At 40.2% G+C, this 21,292-nt stretch overlaps 2 protein-coding genes across 5 annotated transcripts in view; one reads left to right on the plus strand and one right to left on the minus strand.

Moving 5' to 3' along the window:
- LOC109970559 (uridine-cytidine kinase-like 1) overlaps positions 1-3,144 on the minus strand; it is a 19,747-nt gene extending 16,603 nt beyond the window's left edge. For 2 of the 3 annotated variants that reach the window (XM_020618191.1, XM_020618192.1), the window contains exons 1-2: positions 3,020-3,144; positions 887-1,095 (exon numbers count right to left, since the gene is read on the minus strand). In XM_020618191.1, the coding sequence (XP_020473847.1) occupies positions 887-1,095; positions 3,020-3,108 (298 nt within the window). In that variant the 5' untranslated portion in view covers positions 3,109-3,144. The remainder of the gene's footprint in view (positions 1-886; positions 1,096-3,019) is intronic. The other variant, XM_020618194.1, reaches the window with a different exon arrangement.
- slc30a2 (solute carrier family 30 member 2) lies at positions 1,391-20,657 on the plus strand. 2 transcript variants are annotated; one of them, XM_020618196.1, is made up of 8 exons: positions 1,391-2,048; positions 10,920-11,131; positions 12,023-12,169; positions 12,727-12,880; positions 14,363-14,582; positions 14,994-15,099; positions 16,177-16,311; positions 17,009-20,657. In XM_020618196.1, exons 2-8 carry the CDS (start codon positions 10,975-10,977, stop codon positions 17,152-17,154), a joined length of 1,065 nt encoding a protein of 354 aa, XP_020473852.1. In that variant the 5' UTR covers positions 1,391-2,048; positions 10,920-10,974; the 3' UTR covers positions 17,155-20,657. The 2 variants fall into 2 exon arrangements, with proteins under 2 accessions (XP_020473852.1, XP_020473851.1); XM_020618195.1 differs by lacking the exon at positions 1,391-2,048 and adding an exon at positions 4,566-4,936.
- Positions 20,658-21,292: the final 635 nt, after the last annotated feature.

Consider the following 21,292-nt stretch of genomic DNA (forward strand, 5'->3'; position numbering starts at 1 on the left):
TTTGTTTGCCAGCAGTGAAGCCCAGCCAGTGAAACACTGTTACTGGCTTTGCTTTAAAACCAGACTAATGAGATAGAAAACAGTTCTTCTATCATCACCTCCTCTGTCCATCTTTTAACCACTTCCCTAAGCTTCTCTTTTCACTGCTGCATTACTCATTTGCTCTTAATCAGCCTTTTCTCCTCAACTCAGTTACTGCAGGTTGGTTCTTGCTCTCAGCCCAGGCTCAGTCCAGCCCCCTGCAGCTACAGTCTGGGTCTTTTAACCGGGACTCATGAGCAACAGTACAGCCGAGTGTGAAATTGTACCCAGTCGCTGCGGCCCATTGATAATAACAGATTGCCTGAAGATAATGTCCACCTCTCTGTGCACATACTCCCAGTCATGCCGACGTGATGCACATCACAGAGGTTTCATCACAGAGGTTTGGCTCTGTGAAAGCTACTGGGACGTGTCCTGAGGCCGATATTTTATTGTGCTGATCAGCAAGATGATGCCCCCAGCCCCCACATTTTAAGAAGTAAGCAATTAGGTAATTAATCAAGACATTTAGGAATAGAATAAACATTAGTTGAAGCCTGAAAAAAAAAACATTTGTTACTGGGTGATCTCCCAGCTCTAACAAGCTGGTGGTGTTGCTGATTCTGGAGCAGCTAACAGTAACCCCTCGTGGTGGTGGGCCTGTAATCACCCTGATGCACAAATCACATAAAAATCCAACACATACTGGATTTAGTTGATTTCATCATAAAAAGATTATTTTTGTTGCAGATGCATCTTCTCTCCTGACACAATCCTGTCAGATCACACACACACACACGAAGTCTGCCCATCATTTGAGCACTGGACAGCCATATTACTACAGAGGAGATAAGTGATCTCTCACCGATAACGAAGGCCTCTTTGAAAGTGGTGCCAGTGACGTTGTACCAAGGCGGTCTGCCAGCAGTGTAGATGGTCCGTTTGTTGGTCCTCAGCAGCGGAGGCTCCGTCTTAGACTGGCTTGTGGTCCGTTTCCGTGGCGTTAATGAAGGGGTCAAAGGGCAGCGGGGGACACATTTTGAGAGGCCATCCAGGGAATCATCTCCACTGCCACTGTTCAAAGTTCAAAGGGCTGCTCTTTTAATAATAAGTTTTAGTTATATAGCACATTTAAAACAGCAAAGCTGTGCCAAAGTGCTTCACAAGCAAATACAAGCATAACAGTTACCATAAATACCAAATTAAAAGCAAGTCATAAAAGTCAGTACAAGTACCAATTAAAAGATATAACAGAAGAAAAATCTAAAAACAAACAAATCTAATACATCACCTGCACCAATAACTGGAAGACAATAAAATATATTAAACCTAGAGGCCAAATGCTAACTCTAAAACTTCTACAGGGTGCGTTCAACAATCACTATTCACTGTTCTTAACATTTGAGTAATACGAGTAGTCCAGTTAATCAGTGTGTTCAAAAACAAAACACCAGTTTACTTGGCAGCACTTGATTTGATGCACCAAGTCTAACTGTAGCTCTACCTGAAACATAATTATTAAAGTCAGACTTTACAGTAGACTGGAGCTCAATCAGTCCCTGTGACTCGTTGCCTGCATGTTCACTTGTTTAATTTTGTGTTGGTTGCCATCAGAGATGCCTTGTTAGCTCATAGTCGACCCCAAACTGCTGCTCCAACAGGCACTTTGGTCATTACAAGGTATCTGCAGGTTCCACAGAGTTAAATTTGTGACAGAGCTTAAATAACTAATCTTACCAAAAGCAGCCCTTTTCTGACCAAACACAGGTAACCCAAGTTGTGAAGCCAGAAAAGGGGCACTAGTAAATTTTTTTATTTTTTTTAAATGTAAACATCTGAGGACCTGCAGACAGTCCTACTGTCCTGCAGAGAGATCGGAGGGAGTCTTTGTTCTCTAGCGTCTCTCTCCACACTCTTCTCTCCACAGTGAAGCCTCTGCTGTCGGTGTGGCTGAGGGGGAGGAAGGGGGAACTTGCCAACCGTCCCCAGGAAATCACACCGATACCTTGGACACAGCAGGATTCAAGGTGGGGGCCACTGTTCGCATGAGTAAGGCTGTCATCATTTGGCTTGAATGTACAAGTGAAAAGCTGCTTTATTAAACATGACTCTTGTCATGTCCATAAAGCCATTTTTCTGAGCTGTTTAACTACTATATACTGCTCTTCAGTGTCTAGTTTTACAGATGAATACTTATGCAAAGAAATAATACAAACTCTAAAAAGGCCTGTAACTGAGCAGCTCAAGTTATAAAGCAGAGAGGCCTTAACCAGTTGATTAAGGGTTAATCCCAGTCACCATGTGAAACTCTAACAATCACATACAGATGTTCTGATCTGATTCACACACTAGCATGACTGCCACACACCTGATCCTCTGCACATCCTCAGTGCTAGTTAGCCACAAGGCAGCATTAGCTGGCGTTGTGACGAGAATGGAAACATTTAGTTTTCTATCAGCACCGGTTAGTTATATCAACTGTAGTTTCTCCCTCTTCATTAGATATATACTTGTAACTTACACAATTAATTGAGGCTAAATGTCATTTATAGTTAGTGGTTATCTATGCAGACTGTACCAGGCCACACTGAAACATAATAAAAACATTTTGTCAAGTGTAAACGCTTTCCAAGAACATAACGCGCATAATTAATCAAATCTTCCATTAAGTCTGGCAGGACATCCTCTATAAAATGGAATGTATCGTTAGAAGCGATAGTGAAACCACAAATTGAGTGTAACTTAGCAAGGTAGAGCAATGCAAACGAAGCCTTTGACAAAACAGTATGATGTGGCCACAATCTCTATGTTGTAGTTTTAGTGTTATTTGAATTTTCCTCGGCTGTTTGTCTTTTGTTCACTGCAGCCACGCTAACACTGACTGTGGTTCCGCTAGCCAGCTAGCTGCCTTAAATTAGCCAACAGAAGCCGTTTTGAATGCAGAGCTCGCCTACACCCGCACCACAGAGGTTTGTCGTTTTGTTTGTTTGTTTTTTACCTGTCTGACCTTGACGTGGACATGTCCGCCTCCATTCCATCATCTGTCCGCTGTTCGTCTGCTTTACAGTTGCTCCTTATCGTTTCCATATCGGCGCGGCGCGGAAACCAAACACTGGGAGCGTCATGACGTCAGGACACGTAACTCGATGCTGTATTTAATGTAAGCAGGTTTTTAAAAAAAAGCCCAACCTTCACTCATTAATAACTCACACTTTGGGAATAATGGAGAAAATATTGTATATGTATGAAATCAAAATTAAATTGAAACAACTCGTTCCTCTGCATTGTTACTTTGGCTAGGCTTTGTTTTCTAATCAGAACACGCGATAGGCTTCATGACAGCGATGTCTGTGATATTTAGATTCACTACTTTTGTCACATCTTCGGGATCACTTGAATCATGTGGTCAGGGCTGGATTACCGACTGCAAATACACCGATGACAAATAACTAGTATCTTAACTTTACAAAAAAGCGGATTAAACTGAGATGGCTGATCAAGATACCACATATATATTTATCCCATCGGACCTGAACGCAGCATTGGCGCGGTGAGTGATGGCCAGTGTGCATCTGATAAAACCTTCTAAGCTGCAAATCCACATAAAACAAGATTTTTATAGTGTTTTGTGTCCTATGCATCATTCCATAAATGTACCTGTACATTTTGCACTACGGTTGAATGGTAGGCCCCATACTTGTTTACAGATACTGTAAATATATTGGCCAATATATTGACGCAGCAGAGACCAACACAGGCTATTATCAATAAAACGAAATAAATCTGCATATTCATGCATTGCCAGACTTCCGCTAATATTTGAATTTGCTAAAATGGCGTACAATATCTTCTTTGATATAATAAATGACTTTAAACGTGGGTGTATTTTTGCATACATTTTTGTTTTACATTTTTGTACTGTTCAAAGTACCATTTAAAAGGAATTTGTTTTAACTGTTGTAGGCTACATCTTATTATCACCCTAATCGACTTAATTCGGTTTTACGATTATTATTATTATTAATTTAAGGCAGAAATACATGTTTATTTTTTATAATGTCATCAACTCGTAGTAACATTTTCTGTTTTTGCATTGATAGCCTACAGTCTTTGGTCTCATCTTATGAATATAGAGTTTCATATTAATGTAAATCACGGTGATGTAAATTTATGTCAAACGACATACTCTGCAATGCTAAAGTAAAAATCCAAATGTATGCTGATTTTAGATAAATATCTGTACTCTATCGGTTAGTAAAGTCAGACTCCAGTGTGAGGGGATGTAACGCTATTTTAAACTGGCACACTTCATTAAAACATATCAGTTTACACAATGAAATTAAAAATCCTGTTGTGTTTTGTTTTTGATGGGTTCTTTTACAACAAATAAATGATTTATATCCCATATCTAATTTGAGTCGGTGAAACTGTCACAGTGCAGGTTGACCCATTAGGATTCACCAACAGGAGGTGAACAGCTGTGTGTCCTGTCACAACAGCTGCAGTGTTTGGTCCGGTGCTGCTGCTGCTGCAGCTTCAGGTCCCAGGCTCCAACTCACCCACATCAAAACCTCCCTCAGAAAACCCGCATGTGGTTTCCTCCCCCTGGGTGTTAACAACGCAATGAGAGGATTTTTTTTTTTACGTTTGTTCTGAAGACTCGCTGGTCACAGAAATGAGGTCTCGGCTGACTTTTCCCCGCGTCGAGTGAAGATCAGGGAAACCGGACCTGTCGATTCTCACCGACAACTCCTAGCATCCTCCAGAAGAAAAACACCCTTACTTATTTTTTTTTCCCCCAAACTGGACACAACTGGCTGCAGGCTGAATAAATGGATAATAACGCTGCTAATTCGGAGAAATCTCATCTGATACACGAGAAGAATGCGAAAATGTATTCCCTGAAACTACAAAGGTGGGAGAAATGTTTTCTGTTATTGCAGCTGCATGAACAATGATGCTGCATGTGAGTACCCGGCTAAGTTACACGAACAGATCCAGCGTTACATTTAGCATGCAGCTGGTGAAAACTGTTCCTGAAAAACATCTGGTCATGTCAGTATGCAAAGAGATTTCGAGGTGATTGTGTCAGGGACAGCAGCAGTTTGAAGTGTGACAGCGGACGCGCCTCTGCAGGAACAGTCCCAAGTCATTGTGTGTTGTATAGTGGTGCATGTTGAGCAGGCTGCCGCTCTTGCGGGCTGTTTTATGTGAATGAACAAATTCATTTCCATGCTTGACTTGTTTCTGGACAGCCTGTGACAAATGGCCCCAGGACCAGTTGACTGAGCAATGCTAAAAACTCATCATCTGTCATTAGGGAGGCAGCAGCAGCTCCCTGCTCGGCATGGGCCGGAAAATCAGCGGGATTAATAACACATGGTATTAGATGTAGGTGTTTTATCTGCAGGCGTAGTTGGCACAGATGCACCCAAAGTGGATTCAGAGAAAAACTGACAGTTTGAAGAAAAAAAGCCTTAAATAAAAGTGACTACAACGATGCGTTTTTTCCTGAGAAGAGTCTTTTAGCACTGAGACATTGATGCTGCAAAAACTGGCTCATTTTATGGATATAAATCTGAAATATTATAGGTTTAAAGAATAAATGCGTCTTAAATTTGTAGCTGTAATAGGCTATAACAAATACAAATTAAACTTGCTATTGCGTTAGAATAAAATGGATCATTTTCACCATTTGTATCAAACGGATTAGTAACAAATCAAATAATTAATGATCAGATTTTTTTCTGCGCGGTCAATCGTGTGGCTGTAACACGTTTGTTCAGAAACATGTGGATTTTCACACAGGAAAAAGTGCAGTCGTTTAAATTCAATCCAGTGTTTAAACAGTCTGCACAGTTTCTGGAGGAAACTATTCCTTCTCATCTTTATCAAATAAGCTGGGTGGTCAGGAGGCCTCAGAACTCTGTCATCCTTAATGGTTTCAGCCAAGCTGGAGGTGAAAGCTGCTGTTTCTCACTTTTTGGAGGCACTTCGCTTCTAAAATTCCACCATCTTTAGAAAAAGACATGACGTGACACAAACGTTTAATAAGCACGTTTTCTTTAAATGGCAGCTTTCATATCAGGCTGTTACTGCAGACTTTTAGGCCTCAGGGAAAAAAAAACACACACATTCCGTTCATGGACATAAAAATGTCCCAGAAATATAAGAAATTGTTATTGTTGTTCAAGGCCAGGTGCTGTGAAAGAAGCCCAATGCTGCGTGCTTATTCCCGCGTGCGTGCACGGGAAGATGTGCATATGGCATCGCATTTGGAATTTCACGCACCATTTGTACAGTGCGTGCGCGCGTGCGCGTGTGTTTACTGCCATCTTTAGCTTATTTCCCAGCTGGCAGAAAGTGACACACCTAAATATATACAGGCCTCCATTTTATACACAGAGTTACATAATACAAATGTTTACACTATAACACATAATGTGGGCAGTGTTAGAATCTCCACAACCAACTGTCATTCATTTAATCATTTTAATTTACTGGCTACTTTCACTAATTCCTGCTTTATAAAATGTTTACAACATAGACCTAAAGACTTTATGAGTGGCTAACAAACATAAATCTACCAAATTCCACGGCAATCTGTCCAATAATTGTTGAACATTTTACTTGAAACCACAAATGTCAAATTCATGGTGATGCTACACCAAAGCCAGAAGGGAACCGGCAGCATGGCTAAAACATTTCTGACCGGTTGTCCACACGTCACATTTTTTCAGAGACTTAAATAGGTGTGAATGTCTTTACTGGGATGCTTCACTAATCGACCCAATCTGAGCTTTGTAGGCAGGTTTAAAAATGAGAATGACACCTTCGTGTCACAGAGCCAGAAAACTGCAACAGAAAAACTGCCCCAAAACAAGTGTGGGTGATACTGATGCAGACTGTTGTACCAAGACACCCAAATTGATCAATATTGATCAGTGCAATCACATACAGCATCTGGCTCTGCCCAGTGAAATGCTGTGGTGTGATTGGGGCTTGACTATTTCTTGGCAGGGCACAGTGACTTCCTGGAACTTTACTAAGTTAATAGTCTCAAGTAATAGCTTCATATTTACTGTACAGGCATAAGAGTGGCATTGATCCTCTTGTATAACTCAGCAAGAACAAGCTGGTCCCATAGTGCTGAATACAACAAGACACATTTCAGTGGTATTCAAATCCACCATCACAACCTTTAAATCAGTACATTTCAGAGGAGGACATGAAAACCTGTTCCTAACAATCACATACAGGGATGGATATGACAACCTTTAAATCAGTACATTTCAGAGAAGGACATGAAAACCTGTTCCTAACAATGTGTCAACTAACAATCACATACAGGGATGGATATACTATATGTACCACATCGATGCCGACTGGTAAAATAAAAGCCTTTCCCAAAGTGAATACGAACACAGCATCAGACTCATCAACGGCAACTCAGTCTAATTATCAGACCACAAAAGCAACTAGACCGACACTTCTCCCTCGAAAGACCAAGCTTTGCTGATTCCTCTGCAGCATCTCACTGCAGGCATCACAGCATCAGCTATAAAAATTACTGTGTTGTATGGTGCTCTGAAAAAAGCAGATTGCAGCAGTAATTAAATGCTCCTAGTTATTTTTTTCAGTGGACAGCTCTTCTGGGGCCTCTTCCTATCAAATTGTTTCACAGATCAACGCGCCAACAAACACCGGACACCAGCCCTGTGGGCTCAGCTCCATTCCAAAGTGAAATCTCATAATCAGAATAGTTAGGAAATGCAGCATGTGGTCAGTCCTGTCGTTCTGCAAACTAAGCATTTAACAAGAAGCTTCAAAAATAGCAATAACGGTAAAGCTCTGTATTTTCAAAGAGATGCATCCAGCGGATCACACAAACACTTCTCACTGCTAATTACTGTACAGTTTTTCTTGCACATACCCAACATGGGGAACAATGTGGGGCTCAGTCTTGTTCAGAGACACTGACAGTTTGACCAGAGGAGCCAGTGATGGACTACTGCACACTACTGTGGCTGTTCCACTGTGCTGCCAGAGCTGATCAGTATAAGGCCGAAAGACACCAAGAAACACAAACAGCACCATTTGCATGTGTAAAAATGTGAAAAGGGCACATGTCAAATTCATGTTTTTAACTGAGGCCTATTCGTCAGATGTGAACTGTCCCAAAACCCAGAGCTTACAGTATGTTACTGTACATGTGCAATGGCGTTTTATGTCTGGTAAATTCAGCTGTTTTCCTCCACCAGCCTTGTTTGCTAAGCAGCTAGAGTAGAACTATAAACGAGAAACATCAGTCATATTAAATGGTCTGTCAATCTAATGTAAAAGTCTCCAGCCCTCCCTCTGTTTGAGCTGTAGTTACATTATGTTACTCCTGATGTCTATTTAATGGAGATTTAGAAGCACAACTGGGTGTTTTGCAGCTGCAGGTGGGAGGTTTTGGCAGACAGAGTCCTTTGAGTTTTTAACCAAGAAGTGACTGATTCACAGGTGTGACTGCATCAACCCCTGTGTGCTACAGGACACTACAGGCTATGCTTACGGTAGTACCCCTTTAAACTACTTGGATCACATGGAATTAGACAGGGCACACAGAGACATCTACACTTGACTGGCAGATAGGATGTTACAACCTTTTTAAGATGCTAGACATCTCGATGGTGATGTGAGAATTAGCAGTGATCAAACAGCCCTCAGACACTTTGAACTTTAGCATGTGTGAGGACATTGCAGATATTACAGAATAAATTTGTCTTAAAACACGGACAGATCTTTATCTAACATATGAAACAACAGAATCTGTTTTATGAATAATTCAGAAGGTGAGGTTTTAAAAAAAAGCTGGAGCTGGCTATCATCTCCGATCATGAGTTCACTGAGAAGGAGGAGGTTAGAAGGTTATTCATAACATTTCTGTATCTATCCAAGCATCTCTTTCTATTGGAGGTCAAGGTTGTGTTTGATGTTATTAGAAACATGACAAAAATGCAATTATGTGAATTATGTATTTGGTGAGAAGAATTACTCATTGCATGAAAAGTGTGAAACCCAGCATGTTTACCGGCATGACTGTGGAACAGATATTTAAATTACACAACCGTTGTGGTACAAAAAACATCTTAAAAATCTTCCATTTAACTTGGTGAACCCTGCACAAACCCTGGGCCAGTAGATTTGTGGCACCGCTGCAAAGCCTCTGGAGCACTGGCTATGTCATGTGTGTGTATCTCTGTTACTGTGTGTTCACTGTTGTTTTCAATGTCCATATTTGTGTGAAGATTTTTTTTACAAATTATTTAAGAACTATGATATTAGCGCGTTTTATGCTCATATTTGAACATAACACTGATCCAAGTCTCCACAGCTCTCGGGTGTATATATGTGCTGTATGTGTGTCTGGAGAGTGTTTGCTCTTATGCCCCAGTGGTATAATTGAACAGAATCTGTTTTCCACTTGGCTGCTTCCATTCAGTGTGGACATCCCTTAAGATGTGTGAGCCTGTGCGTGTGTGATAAAGGCTAATCATGATACACTGGCAATCTCCTGCGTGAAGTGTGTGGCATTAACTGTGTCTGTGTGTGTGTGGTTATCTCGAGCGAGCCCAAATTAGTTTTTTCCCACCTCATTAACCACGGCACTGCAGCTCCCCCTCACCACACAATGTAAGAACATCAACCTGGCTGTGTGTGTGGGTGCTGATAGGAGTGTGTGAGGAAAAAGGGGAGTCAGCATTTTGATTTGTTCTTGTGATTAAAATCCAGCTCAGTGTATGCACTGTCAAAGATGAAGTATATCTACATGTGTAATTCCCAGGCTGAACGCTCAGTCATTGTAACCAGGTCGTGTTCCACTGAGACCAGAGCCTTCTGGGTAAAAATCAAAACACTCTAGGTGTGTGTTGTTCAGGAGGGGATTCGGTTTTCATGCACACAGTCTCCATTGGCTCTTCATTAGATACGAATATTAAGTGTAATCCCCTTCAACAGGCTTCCAATTTGCTCTGTAGCTGTGCTCCATTGCAACATTTACTCACAAAATCAATTTACTCTACAACACATTCACTGTAGATCTGTGGCTGCTACATGGCGAGCAAACACCTGTATGCCAATACTGTGGGCCGCCACTTCTAGCAGGGTGGAGGTTTGGTTTCCAAACGCTTGGACACACTTTTCCATTTAATTCAGTGCAAAAGTGTCCAAACTTTTGACTCAATGTGTGTAACCTTTAAAGGATAAAGCTGGTCATTTTCTATGTTAATAATATTTTCTACAATCTTCATACACAGACTAAAACAAACAATGAAGTGCCGCTACTCACAGTTAATGTTAGCTAGTTTGTTTATGCGATAGATCTCTGTTGTTGTTCAAAAACAGTTAAAAACACACTGCTGCACTGGGTGACATGTTTTATCATTACAAAACCCCAGACCTGACTGTGCTGTCCCAAAGGTTCTGAGCAGCCAGAGTCAACTGCGTATGTGCGAGATCTAGGATGGGCTCTCTGCTTTGTTTACTTTCCACTAGCTCCTCACACTCAGGTCTGGGGTTTACAGCTGGGGCTTGAACATGGAACCTTCTTGCTGTGAGGCAGCAACCCTAACCACTGTGCCCCCATGCCACCCCTCCCTACAGATTAAATAAAATTAAATTTACAGTCTAAATGCTGTAATGCTGCCAAAAAACAAACAAACAAACAAAAAAAAACAACTATAAAAAAGTGAGGGGGACATGCCCTCCCCATTCTAAGTGGAAATTTCACCCTTGTGAAAATCAACCCCCCCCCCTCCTTCTCAAAAAGGGGGATTAGGGGCTAATTTAAAGTCACAGATTTTTATCTGTCTTCATTAACACATATCTTACAAACCTATTCTGTATCTCGGCAGCTCATTTCCAGACTCCAAAGAGCATTATCCAGACTTTCCCTTCAAGAACGGAAGCATGGCCGGTGCCATTGAGCTGAAACGCCCCGTTGGTGCCCATTGCCACGGTGCCAAAGCTCTGACATGTGATCAGAGCGTGGACAAGCTGCTGGCCAAGAAGAAACTCTACATCGCCTCGGCCATCTGCCTCGTCTTCATGATCGGCGAGGTTGTAGGTAAAAGTCTCGAAGCTCAAACCTCAGGAAATAAAAAGAACAGATGGTCAGACATTTGTGTTTCTTCCTTATCAAACAGCAGCTGATAAAAAAGCCACTACATAATACAATACATAACACTTTCTAGGACAAAAATCTAAATACATCTTCACGTAATGTGAATCTAAGTGAATGCATCCTATTCATTTGTCTTTTTTGTAATGTAATTTAAACTTACATTTTAAGAATTAAACAAGTAAAATTGTGGCTACACCAGTATCTTGACACATAAGCGAGAGGTTTTTGTTACAGTATTTCTACTACTGAATGAGCAGTCTGTCTTATTGGACTTATTCAGATGAGCAAAAGTTTTGAGAGCAAAAAAAAAGAGAATTGTGAGAATACAGTAACTCCAGAAGGAACAAGGATACTGTAACAGGATGTGTGTGGCTAGTAAAGCCTCCATTCATAGTTTGAAATCACCCCCAGACTTTTTCAGACTAGCTCCAATAGAAGTCACTTTTCAGTAGGCAAAGGTTCGACATTAATCTGACCCTAACAGCTGGACTTGAGTATGTGCCTTTAAGGCATGTTAGTCAAAAACTGTTAGCGTGTCATGTTCACAATTCTCCAAGCCAGATGGAGAAAATGTGTAAACAGATTTTGAACAAATGTACATGAGGGTTTTGTGAACAACACTTGTTCTGTGCTCATGTTTCAGCCTCCTATTGCTCTTAAACTTTGACTTTCAGACTGTTTGGTCACTGAACTAATTGGGAACTGATTAGTCCAACAATCCATTCAGTGTTACTCCTTGTGCCCCTTTTTATACTGGAGCACTCAGATTATCTCTGCAGACATACTTCAACAGTTCCACATCGTATCACTAGGTTATTTCCCTACTTCCTGCAGGAGGCTACCTGGCCCACAGCTTGGCCATCATGACGGATGCTGCCCACCTCCTGACAGACTTTGGCAGCATGATGGTGAGCCTGTTCTCCCTGTGGATCTCCTCCAGACCGCCCACCAAAACCATGAACTTTGGTTGGCACCGATCAGGTCAGGCCCAGAGACCAGCTACCATTAGCTACACATTAGCTATTACTTTATATGAAGGCGGCATCATCAACATGTCTTCAACTGTACTGTGCTTAAGGCAAAGTGTAGAGCTAGTCTGACTGACTGAACAGCTCCTGTGTGTGGACAATACAGTCATGCACCTGCTAAATGTACACGTGTGACAATGTGAGTTCAAAGCCAAACATGTCGCTCAATCTGTAACACACAGACACGATTTTCAACCTGAGACAATTTCCACTCCCTTTAGTGTTTGCATTTGTACTAATCAAAACAAACATCACACTGTACTCACAACCCATGTACAAACATGTGAGAGCCCTGTGACCTGTGTGCATCATGGGGTGCGTGATTCAATTAAAAGCTATTAGCCCTGTCATATAAAGACTAAAGTACCAGGTGAAGTCCACAAAACTATTATACAAGGCCTTCAAAATATACAGAATTTGATATTAAATTCCTTAGCAGCATAGCGTTTGAGCATGTCCAGTGTGTGATGAACTACATGACACTGATTAGGCCTCTTCGTCTCTCCACAGAGATCCTTGGGGCATTCATCTCAGTCATGTCCATCTGGATCGTTACGGGGGCCCTGGTCTATTTAGCCATCGAGAGGATCGTAAGCAACGACTATGAGATCGATGGCCATGTAATGTTAGTCACCTCCGGCTGCGCTGTCATTGTCAACATTATGTGAGTGGTGCTGAGCATAATGGTTGTTAATGGTTTTAATAGAGTACATCAGAACTTGCCAGAGTCTTGTTTTAAAAACATCTCACCTTCAGCAAATTTATATGTTTTGGAAAATGAGCACAACTGGACACAACTCCTAAAAATGTGGAAACAAAAACCATGTATTGGTTGTATTTATAGTGGCTGTGTTGATTATTTTGTGATGTTGGACTTTTGGTCTGTAGCTGTAACTCCACTTTTTAAAAACTTTTTTAATACCTACTATTTCAATTTCAGACTATTTTGTTTCTTGTTTCTTCATTTATTGAAGCTGAGAAAAGGTGACAAATGCAAAAAAGTCATGTTGAACTTCTGAGTTAATTTTTATCTTGTTATTAAAAAGTTGTTTCCTCTTGATAACACGTTAATTGTCAGTGGTGGAAAGTAATTAAGTACATTTACTTAAGTACAGTTTTGAGTTTTGTACTTTACTTGAGTATTTTCATTTTGTGATACTTGATACTTTGACTTCACTACATTTTAAAGGCCACACTACATGTATTTTATAACTTTGGTTACTAGTTACTTTTTAGAACCAGATAAAAACAAAAATATAATCATAAGACTTTATTGATCTCTGGTGGAAAGTTCACAAGCTACCCAGCAGTAATTGAAATTCTAAGTATATGAAGTAGCGAAAGCCTCCTCCACCTTCACCAGCTGCAACATTAAAAGGGATGTGCACAATAATACACCAGTTATTATAAACCAATAATATGATATACTGTACATTAATGTTAAATCTGCCATTACTCATAATGAGTACTTTTACCTTTAGTATTTTAATAATGTTTGATGCCAATACTACACTATACTACTATACTATTTTCAATGCAGGACATTTACTTGTAACAGTATTTTTACACTGTGGTATTGCAACCTTTACTAATGTGTAAGGAATGTGAGTACTTTCTCCACCACTGTTAATTATATTGTTATATAAAGAGTGACAACAGCTCCTTTTCCCAAAATGCCTGGATAAATAATTGTTTTCCACAAAAAATGCTGCCTTCTTCAGGTAATGACTTGTTTCTCAACAAGTCATTACCTGAAGTGACATTCTACGAATCTGTATTCACTCCTTTCTTATAGCATAATTATTTTTTTGTGCATTCTCATCAAGTTTAATGAAATACAACCAGAACGAGATCAATATGAATGCAGCTAATTAAAAAAGACATGCCGAACCCTAAAGTAGGGCTGCAACCAGTGATTATTTTCATTATAAATTAATTAAGTTTTTAGCGTAAAAGAATTCAGTAAACTGTTAAAAAATAGAAATAAGAGACATTTGAGAAGCTGGTACCAAGAAATGTTTGGATTTTCTACTAGAAACGTTAATATAATGATTATTCACTTATCAAAATAGTTTTTTCGAGCACTTTACTGAGTAACTTACTAATTGTTGCAGCTCTACACTAAAGTACCTCCGTCTCTCTGTAGTATGGCCTACATCCTCCATCACTCCACCACGCTCCACACTCACGGCAGTGGTTATCACCAGATTGATGAGGACGGTCAGAGTCCCGTCACTCACGGCCACGCCCACACGCTCCTCAGTGGCCACAGCAACACCAGCGTCCGTGCCGCCTTCATCCACGTGCTCGGAGACCTGCTGCAGAGTGTTGGCGTCATGGTGGCAGCGACCATCATCTACTTTCGGGTCAGATATAGATCATATTCATGTTAGGGTGAGACCAAAATGTCAGCATGGCCCTTTAAGAAAAGAAATCACATTTTAACTTGCATTGCAATTATAAACTCATTACTCTTGTTAATATAGACCTAATTGTTACAAGAACTTTTCTTTAATACATCTTATAATGGTGAACACGACCTCATGGCAATCGTAGTGTAATTTAAAGGCATATTTAATGTGTACACAAGTGTCAAAAGAAAGCATGAACACTTTAATTTACTGCTTTGTTTGTTATGGATGAAAGGGTTAAGTATTTAGATCATCATGCAAGATGTTCTCTCCTCTCTCCTCTGAGTGTTTTAATACCCCATGACTGTGCGAACTGCCATCTGATGTCTCTTTACAGTCTCCATAATGTCCGTTTGTCTCTTTCAGCCTGAGTACAAAGTTGCAGATCCCATCTGTACATTCCTCTTTTCTGTCTTTGTCCTCTGCACCACCATCACCATCCTCAGAGATGTGTTCAGGATACTCATGGAAGGTACCGCAGCTAGAGTTCAACAGTTTTTTCTTATGCTCAAAAAATGTTTAGTTTGTCAGAGAAAGATGGTGAAAGTCTCCTAGTGTGGTTCTGGTGACGATGACATAGAACAGTTGTTTTTTAAAGCTACAGTATGTAAAGTAGCACGAAACTCCAAATCGACCCACTCTGCCCACCCTACACTCCCTCTCCCTGCTCCACTATGATCTGCTCCATTGCGCTCTGCCCAGCTCTTCAGATATTTGTCGTTATAAAATTACAATAAATGAGAGCTCAGTATCACATTAGGTCATGTTCTGTACATTCATGAGGTAATTTAAAATGTTTTACAGCTGACTAAAATACTGTACAGTATCTGTAGCTGGTAGGACTCATGATGATCAGTTTATGTACACAGCAAGTACGTGGATGGAAGCTAGCAACAGGATTTTGTTAAATTATTAAGAAAACTGTTCATTAGTTAACACCACAGTGTTGCTAACACTTTCATTGCATTCAGCTTATGTAGAACAAAAACCAGGAGCACAGATGGTAACATCTCGGGGTTGTCCTGAGACGTGTGGAGCATTTTAAATATTCTCTTAGCACATCACTGAACTTCCAAAAGATGACATAGTAACATTTAGTGATGCGTAACAAGGCCTGTCAACAAGCAGCGTGTTGGAGTAGAGATAAGTCATGGCAGAAGGGCCATTCATAATATAAATCTAAATTTCATACATTTCTATACTATAGCCATCTAAACATATTTTGATGTTGTTCACATTCCTGGCACTAGCATACAGTATGTGACACTGTAAATCAGTTAAGGTTACCAGCAAAGTAATGAAAACCAGTGACCGCAAAGGTCGTTAGTGTCTGAATCCCTGTCCAGATATAAATGTTTGGTGCCCGATGTATGAAAAAACAAACACTACAACCAGGTGTTTATTATCATCACAAATATTAGGTTTCCATCAGTATGGGGGATATTTCTGGTGCCATCTGAAGCAGACTGTGCTTTGCACCATGTGACACAGTGTCACAGGGAGACTGTAGGACCTGGTGTGTGTTAACTTGTGGCTTGTTGTTTTTCAGGGTCTCCTAAAGGAATAGAGTTTAACTCGGTGAAGGAAGTGCTGCTGTCTGTGAAGGCTGTGAAGTCCATGCACTGTCTGCATCTGTGGAATCTGACTCTGGGCCAGGCGCTGGTCTCTGTTCACCTGGCCATAGGTAACCTAACATACTAATCTGCTGCTAATGAACTATAGAGGGATAAGTGGGATACTGAAGAATTAAGTACTGCAGATAAGAGTAGAGCAGCACAATGATGAGAGGAGTACAGGTCAGCAGAATAAAGAGGGTACAGTAGAATAATCCAGAGCAAAGGCGAGTAAAAGGCCATGCAATAAAATCAAGTGAATCCAGTGCAGTGCAAAAGAAACTGAACAGTAGAGCATAGTTTACTCTCTTTAAAGAAATTATGGGACTGACTGGCAAAGGCTATTAAAAATAAAGCAGGATGGGCTAATAAAAGCTCAGTACAGAGCAGACCAGAATAAATCAAGTCAAGTAGAGTTATGAAGAATTACAGGACAGATGTTTGGAGAAAAGTAAAACCTGTTATAGAGAAGAACAAACTGCAGAAGATAGTTTGAATTAGTAGAATTTTATGGTGACAGATCAGTGATAGCAGATTTAAAATAAAAAAAATTACATTTGCAAACACATTTGATGATTTGCAGGAGAAAAGACATTTAAACACATGTTAAACAGTTGAATTTGGTAAGAAGGTGAAAAGGGTTACTGGTCACCTACAAGAACATGAGTGTTAAAGCTCTTTGGGTGAGTCACTTACAACTGCCTTTACTTTACTGCTTACAACAGACTCACCGTGTCGTTCTCTGTTCTTGTGTTTGGCTCGTTCCAGAGGAGGGTGCTGACCCTCAGTCTGTGCTGCAGGAGGCCACCGACCTGCTCCACACCAAGTTTGGCTTCCACAGCATCACCATCCAGGTTGAGCTCTACTCTGAAGACATGAGCCACTGCTCCCACTGCCAGGACCCCAGTGACTGATACTGACACTGGACCGAACTGGACTGGATCCAACAGGACATGGAACGGCTCAGGCATATTATCATTCTCTCTGGCTGGCCTGGACCAATGAGAGCTGTATTCACAAGGCTTGTTAAAGGAGTAGAAAGAGGGATTTTTTTGTTAATAGTTGTGTTTCCCATTAAGTCACAAGAAATAGACAATAAAAATCCTCCATGTGTTGGTGGTAGAGTGCTGATGCTGGAGCTCCATGCTAACATGAAACATGCTAACTGCTGTAAGTCTCACAGTCCTCCTCAACAAAGTTGTGTATGGTGCTCCAGTCCTCATGGGTGCAACCTTTTTTAACTAAAAAACTTCACAAAATAAAATGTGAAAAGTCAGTTGAAGTAATATAGCAACATTTACATTTATGCAACAACAAAGTTCAGTTGTACAGTCTGTTCAAATGGGTGATGTTTTATGAAAGAAGCTGCTGGATGAAAACACTGCCTAATTTTTTTGTATTTTATGTACATTAAGGAAAACTGCCAGATATAGAGGCACATGTTGTCCACAACTTTTTTTAATCTTTACAGCTTCATTTTCTCACTTTTCTGATAATGCTAAGCCTAATATGTTAGCATGGGGCACACAGTTGGTTAACAGAGTGTGTGCTAACTTGTTAGCATGGAGCATCTCATGTTAAGGATCTACTAGGGACATGTGGATGATTTTGATGTCTGTTGTTTCAACAGTAACTTTACTAAATGGCCTATCTACCAGACTTACTTTACAGTCCACTGGCAAGGTCGTTCCATTTGGCTTCTTCTACTAAAGGTCAGACACAAATCTGCAATGCTAGCTGATCTTAAATGTGATTTTTACAGTTGTTTTGCTGGAAATTTATTTATTTCATGGCATAAAGTCATGGTAATTTGTAACACAGTGATAAAGGTTTTAAGGAAGAAAACCCCGTTATTAGATATATTTTATATACCACTGGTAAACGTAGAAAGATCACTAACTGGTGAAGTCATGATAAACAAATGAGAAAGTATGTTAAGGGATGATTAACCATTTGAAAACATTAATCCAGGAAATCTGCAATGTGTCAAAAAAGTGGAGCTGAAACAGCAGCTATCAAAATGAATAAAAGGCAGATGGACACAAAATAAAATAAAATGAAAAATCAGATGATATGGACTTAAAAATTTTGTGGTCAAGTCTCAATAGGGGCTGAAGGGTGGAAACATACAATTGTCAAGGATTTTGGTAAAATGGTGCCCGGTCTGAATCTGTCACTCTGGTCCTAAACCGTGAACTGAACTGCTCTATCGCTCCCTTTAAACACGATACTGTGCTATACCTCACCATGCTGGCTCAATGTCTGTTAGGCTCCGTTCACTTTACAGGCCTTAATGCTCAATTCTGATTTTTTTTTTTTTTTTGTTGTTGATGGTTCAGTGATGTTTGTAAATCACGTTAGAATCTTTTCCTTGCATCTTACTGGTAAAACACACTGGAAGCATTTTCTTCTTCTTCAGCATGCTGAAATGGCCGAAAAGCCACAGACAGGGCCCGTCTGGTGCCAACAGTGCAGGACAGATGTCCACCAAAGGTCTAATGGCTTGGTGTGTCACAGCCCTAAGACCCAAGAAAAAGGAAATGCGGATAAAGTTAGTGGAACTGGGATTCACCTATCACATAGTCAGAGATTGGATATAAATCAGATTTGGGAGATTTCAGCATGTAATGTTAACCTACCTTTACATAGGTTCAGCAAAACCTGGACATGACCAAACTCTCCACCATACTGTACTTTCATTTTGTTACATCATGCCCAAGATAAGGAGTCACTTAGGAAAATGAGAGTATTTCACATTGGTGAATTTCTAGGTACAATTTAACTGAAATACGTGGATTGGTTGTCATGCAGTCGATGCTTATTATATCATCATCAGTCTGAAAACTAGTTTTTGGTGGCAGGCCTTTTAATTTTGTTGTGTTTCAGTTTCTAAAGTCAGTGCACAAAACTCAATAGCAGTGTTTGATTCTGCCTCGAGTATGCATCTCAGCGAGAAGTGCTTGCTTAACGGAGAACAGTGCATTGATAAGAATTTAGCAGTAGGAAAATGGGAAAATGTCAGGCTGAAAAAGTGTTCACCTAGTTCCAGTGTCAACTCTGAGCAGACGATCAGGTCTGAGGGCAAAAATGATTTAGTCCTGCAGTCGGGCGATTAGTTCCAGCTTCATCCTGTCGTCTCATCTATCTGTCATCCCTCCTATGGCTTCACTGTTACTCATTCATCAACTATATGTCTCTCTGTTCCCTAAGCTTTCATCCATGCATCAAGCAAGCCTCGAGTTGGCTGATAGAACACTTTTGGTGCTAAAATCCAACAGGAAGCCTGTAATATTTTCAGCTACTTGTTTAGTTAATCAATTAAAATACGGGAGGTAATTACTCCTTAATTTGTATCTGAGACATAATCTTACACAAAAGTGTGCTTTTGTATGACATTCAATTTAACAGAGCAAGTTATTTCTGGTTACTTGACCCAAAAATAGTTCATCCTCTGTGGAGCTAGACTGTGCTCATTAAAACTGACAAACTGCCTGCTATAATTTGATCGGGTTTTAGACTGATGGTGGCACTAAAAGGAAGCATATACCATTGTAGTAATTACATCTTACATAATTAAGATTCATCCTCTCGGGACAATGAAAACCAACAGCATGTTCCACTGAACTTTGGACAGTTTTAGTAAATGTTGGTCTTCAATATTTCAGCTTTGGAGTTTAGAAAAACAAATCATATATCTGTAGGAATCATATTACGCACCATAAGAAAAGCCAATGAGCCAGTTGACATGCCTATAATGTTTCACAGCTACTATAAAGTGATGATGTTGATAATTGCTTTTAAAGTAGGAACATCTGTACGTTGTAAACACCTAGTTGACATCCATTCTGATCCAAATACTTGCATGGTTGTTAACTGTTACTCACTATCATGAAGAGCAAAAAGTTCCTTCTTCAACTGCCAATCAGAATACATTGACGCACCATGCGAGGATGAATCAAAGAAAAAAAATCTTTAAAAATCTAGTTTCTCCAGTTTTTATGAAGATCCTGCATAATTAAATATATTTTAATACAAACTGAGGAACCAACAGCTATGAAAACAAAGTTAAAGTAATGACGGCCAATACATTTTGCTGTACTGGTTTTGATATACAGACAAAGTACAGCCAGTCTTCTATACAGTCTGAGGAAGTTCATTTCATTCCAGAAAAACAGTCTGTTCACTGTGGAAGTCTAATGTCTAAGAATGCTCTGTTTCGTGCTGTTGCTGTCTGTGGCGATTATATTTTGTGTGACTGTGTAAATATATCAAATATTGTGTATTTTCTGTGTATACATGTGTAAATACATTTGCCTTCCTTGTACAATCAGTCTTTAATAAGTCATGTTTGTCTGTGTCCAGGTAATGTCACATCTGTGATGTTTGATCGTTTTTATGTGTGGCAAGGCTTTTTTGTAACGTGAAATAAAAGACTGCAGATGATGAAAAGAAGCTTGATTATTTTTGACATGTCCATTGAGGCAAAGTAACGAGTCTACTTTAAATTTAGCTTTTTTAGAATCAGAATCAGAATCTGCTTTTTTGGCCAGGTGTATCGGACACACGAGGAATTTGACTCTGGTACATCGGCTCTCAGTGTGTATGTACATAGTCCCATGCAAGGGGCAAGTAAACAATAAACCAGCATAAGACTGTGTAATATAACAAAATAAACAGTATTAACAAGCAACAATGCAAACAATGCAAAATAAACAGGCAGTAAACAATGCAGACAGACAAAGGAATGCTCACTGAAATCAAATAGGAATACAAATAGAGTACGAATCTGTATAGTCTGTATGAGGTATATTTACAGGTATTGCACTGAGGGTTATTGTCCAATCATACTGTCGTGGGTTAAGTGTCCATCAGAGCGACAGCCTGGGGGAAGAAAAAGTCCCTGTGCCTGGTTGTCTTGGTGCACAGTGACCTGTAACACTGTGCACAGGGGAGGAGTTCAAACAGATTGTGTCCAGGGTGTGAGGGGTCTGCAGTGATCCTCTCCACCCTCCTTTTGACCCATGTGGTGTACAGGTCCTCCATGGAGGGCAG

Source organism: Monopterus albus, unplaced genomic scaffold, assembly GCF_001952655.1.
Source record: "Monopterus albus unplaced genomic scaffold, M_albus_1.0 scaffold202.1, whole genome shotgun sequence".
Lineage (NCBI taxonomy): Eukaryota > Metazoa > Chordata > Actinopteri > Synbranchiformes > Synbranchidae > Monopterus > Monopterus albus.

Coding starts and splice junctions, on each gene's coding strand:
- slc30a2 (XM_020618195.1), top strand. CDS start 4,854: ATGGATAATAACGCTGCTAATTCGGAGAAATCTCATCTGATACACGAG. Junction 4,937..10,919: donor TATTCCCTGAAACTACAAAG/GTGGGAGAAATG, acceptor GTATCTCGGCAG/CTCATTTCCAGACTCCAAAG. Junction 11,132..12,022: donor CATGATCGGCGAGGTTGTAG/GTAAAAGTCTCG, acceptor TACTTCCTGCAG/GAGGCTACCTGGCCCACAGC.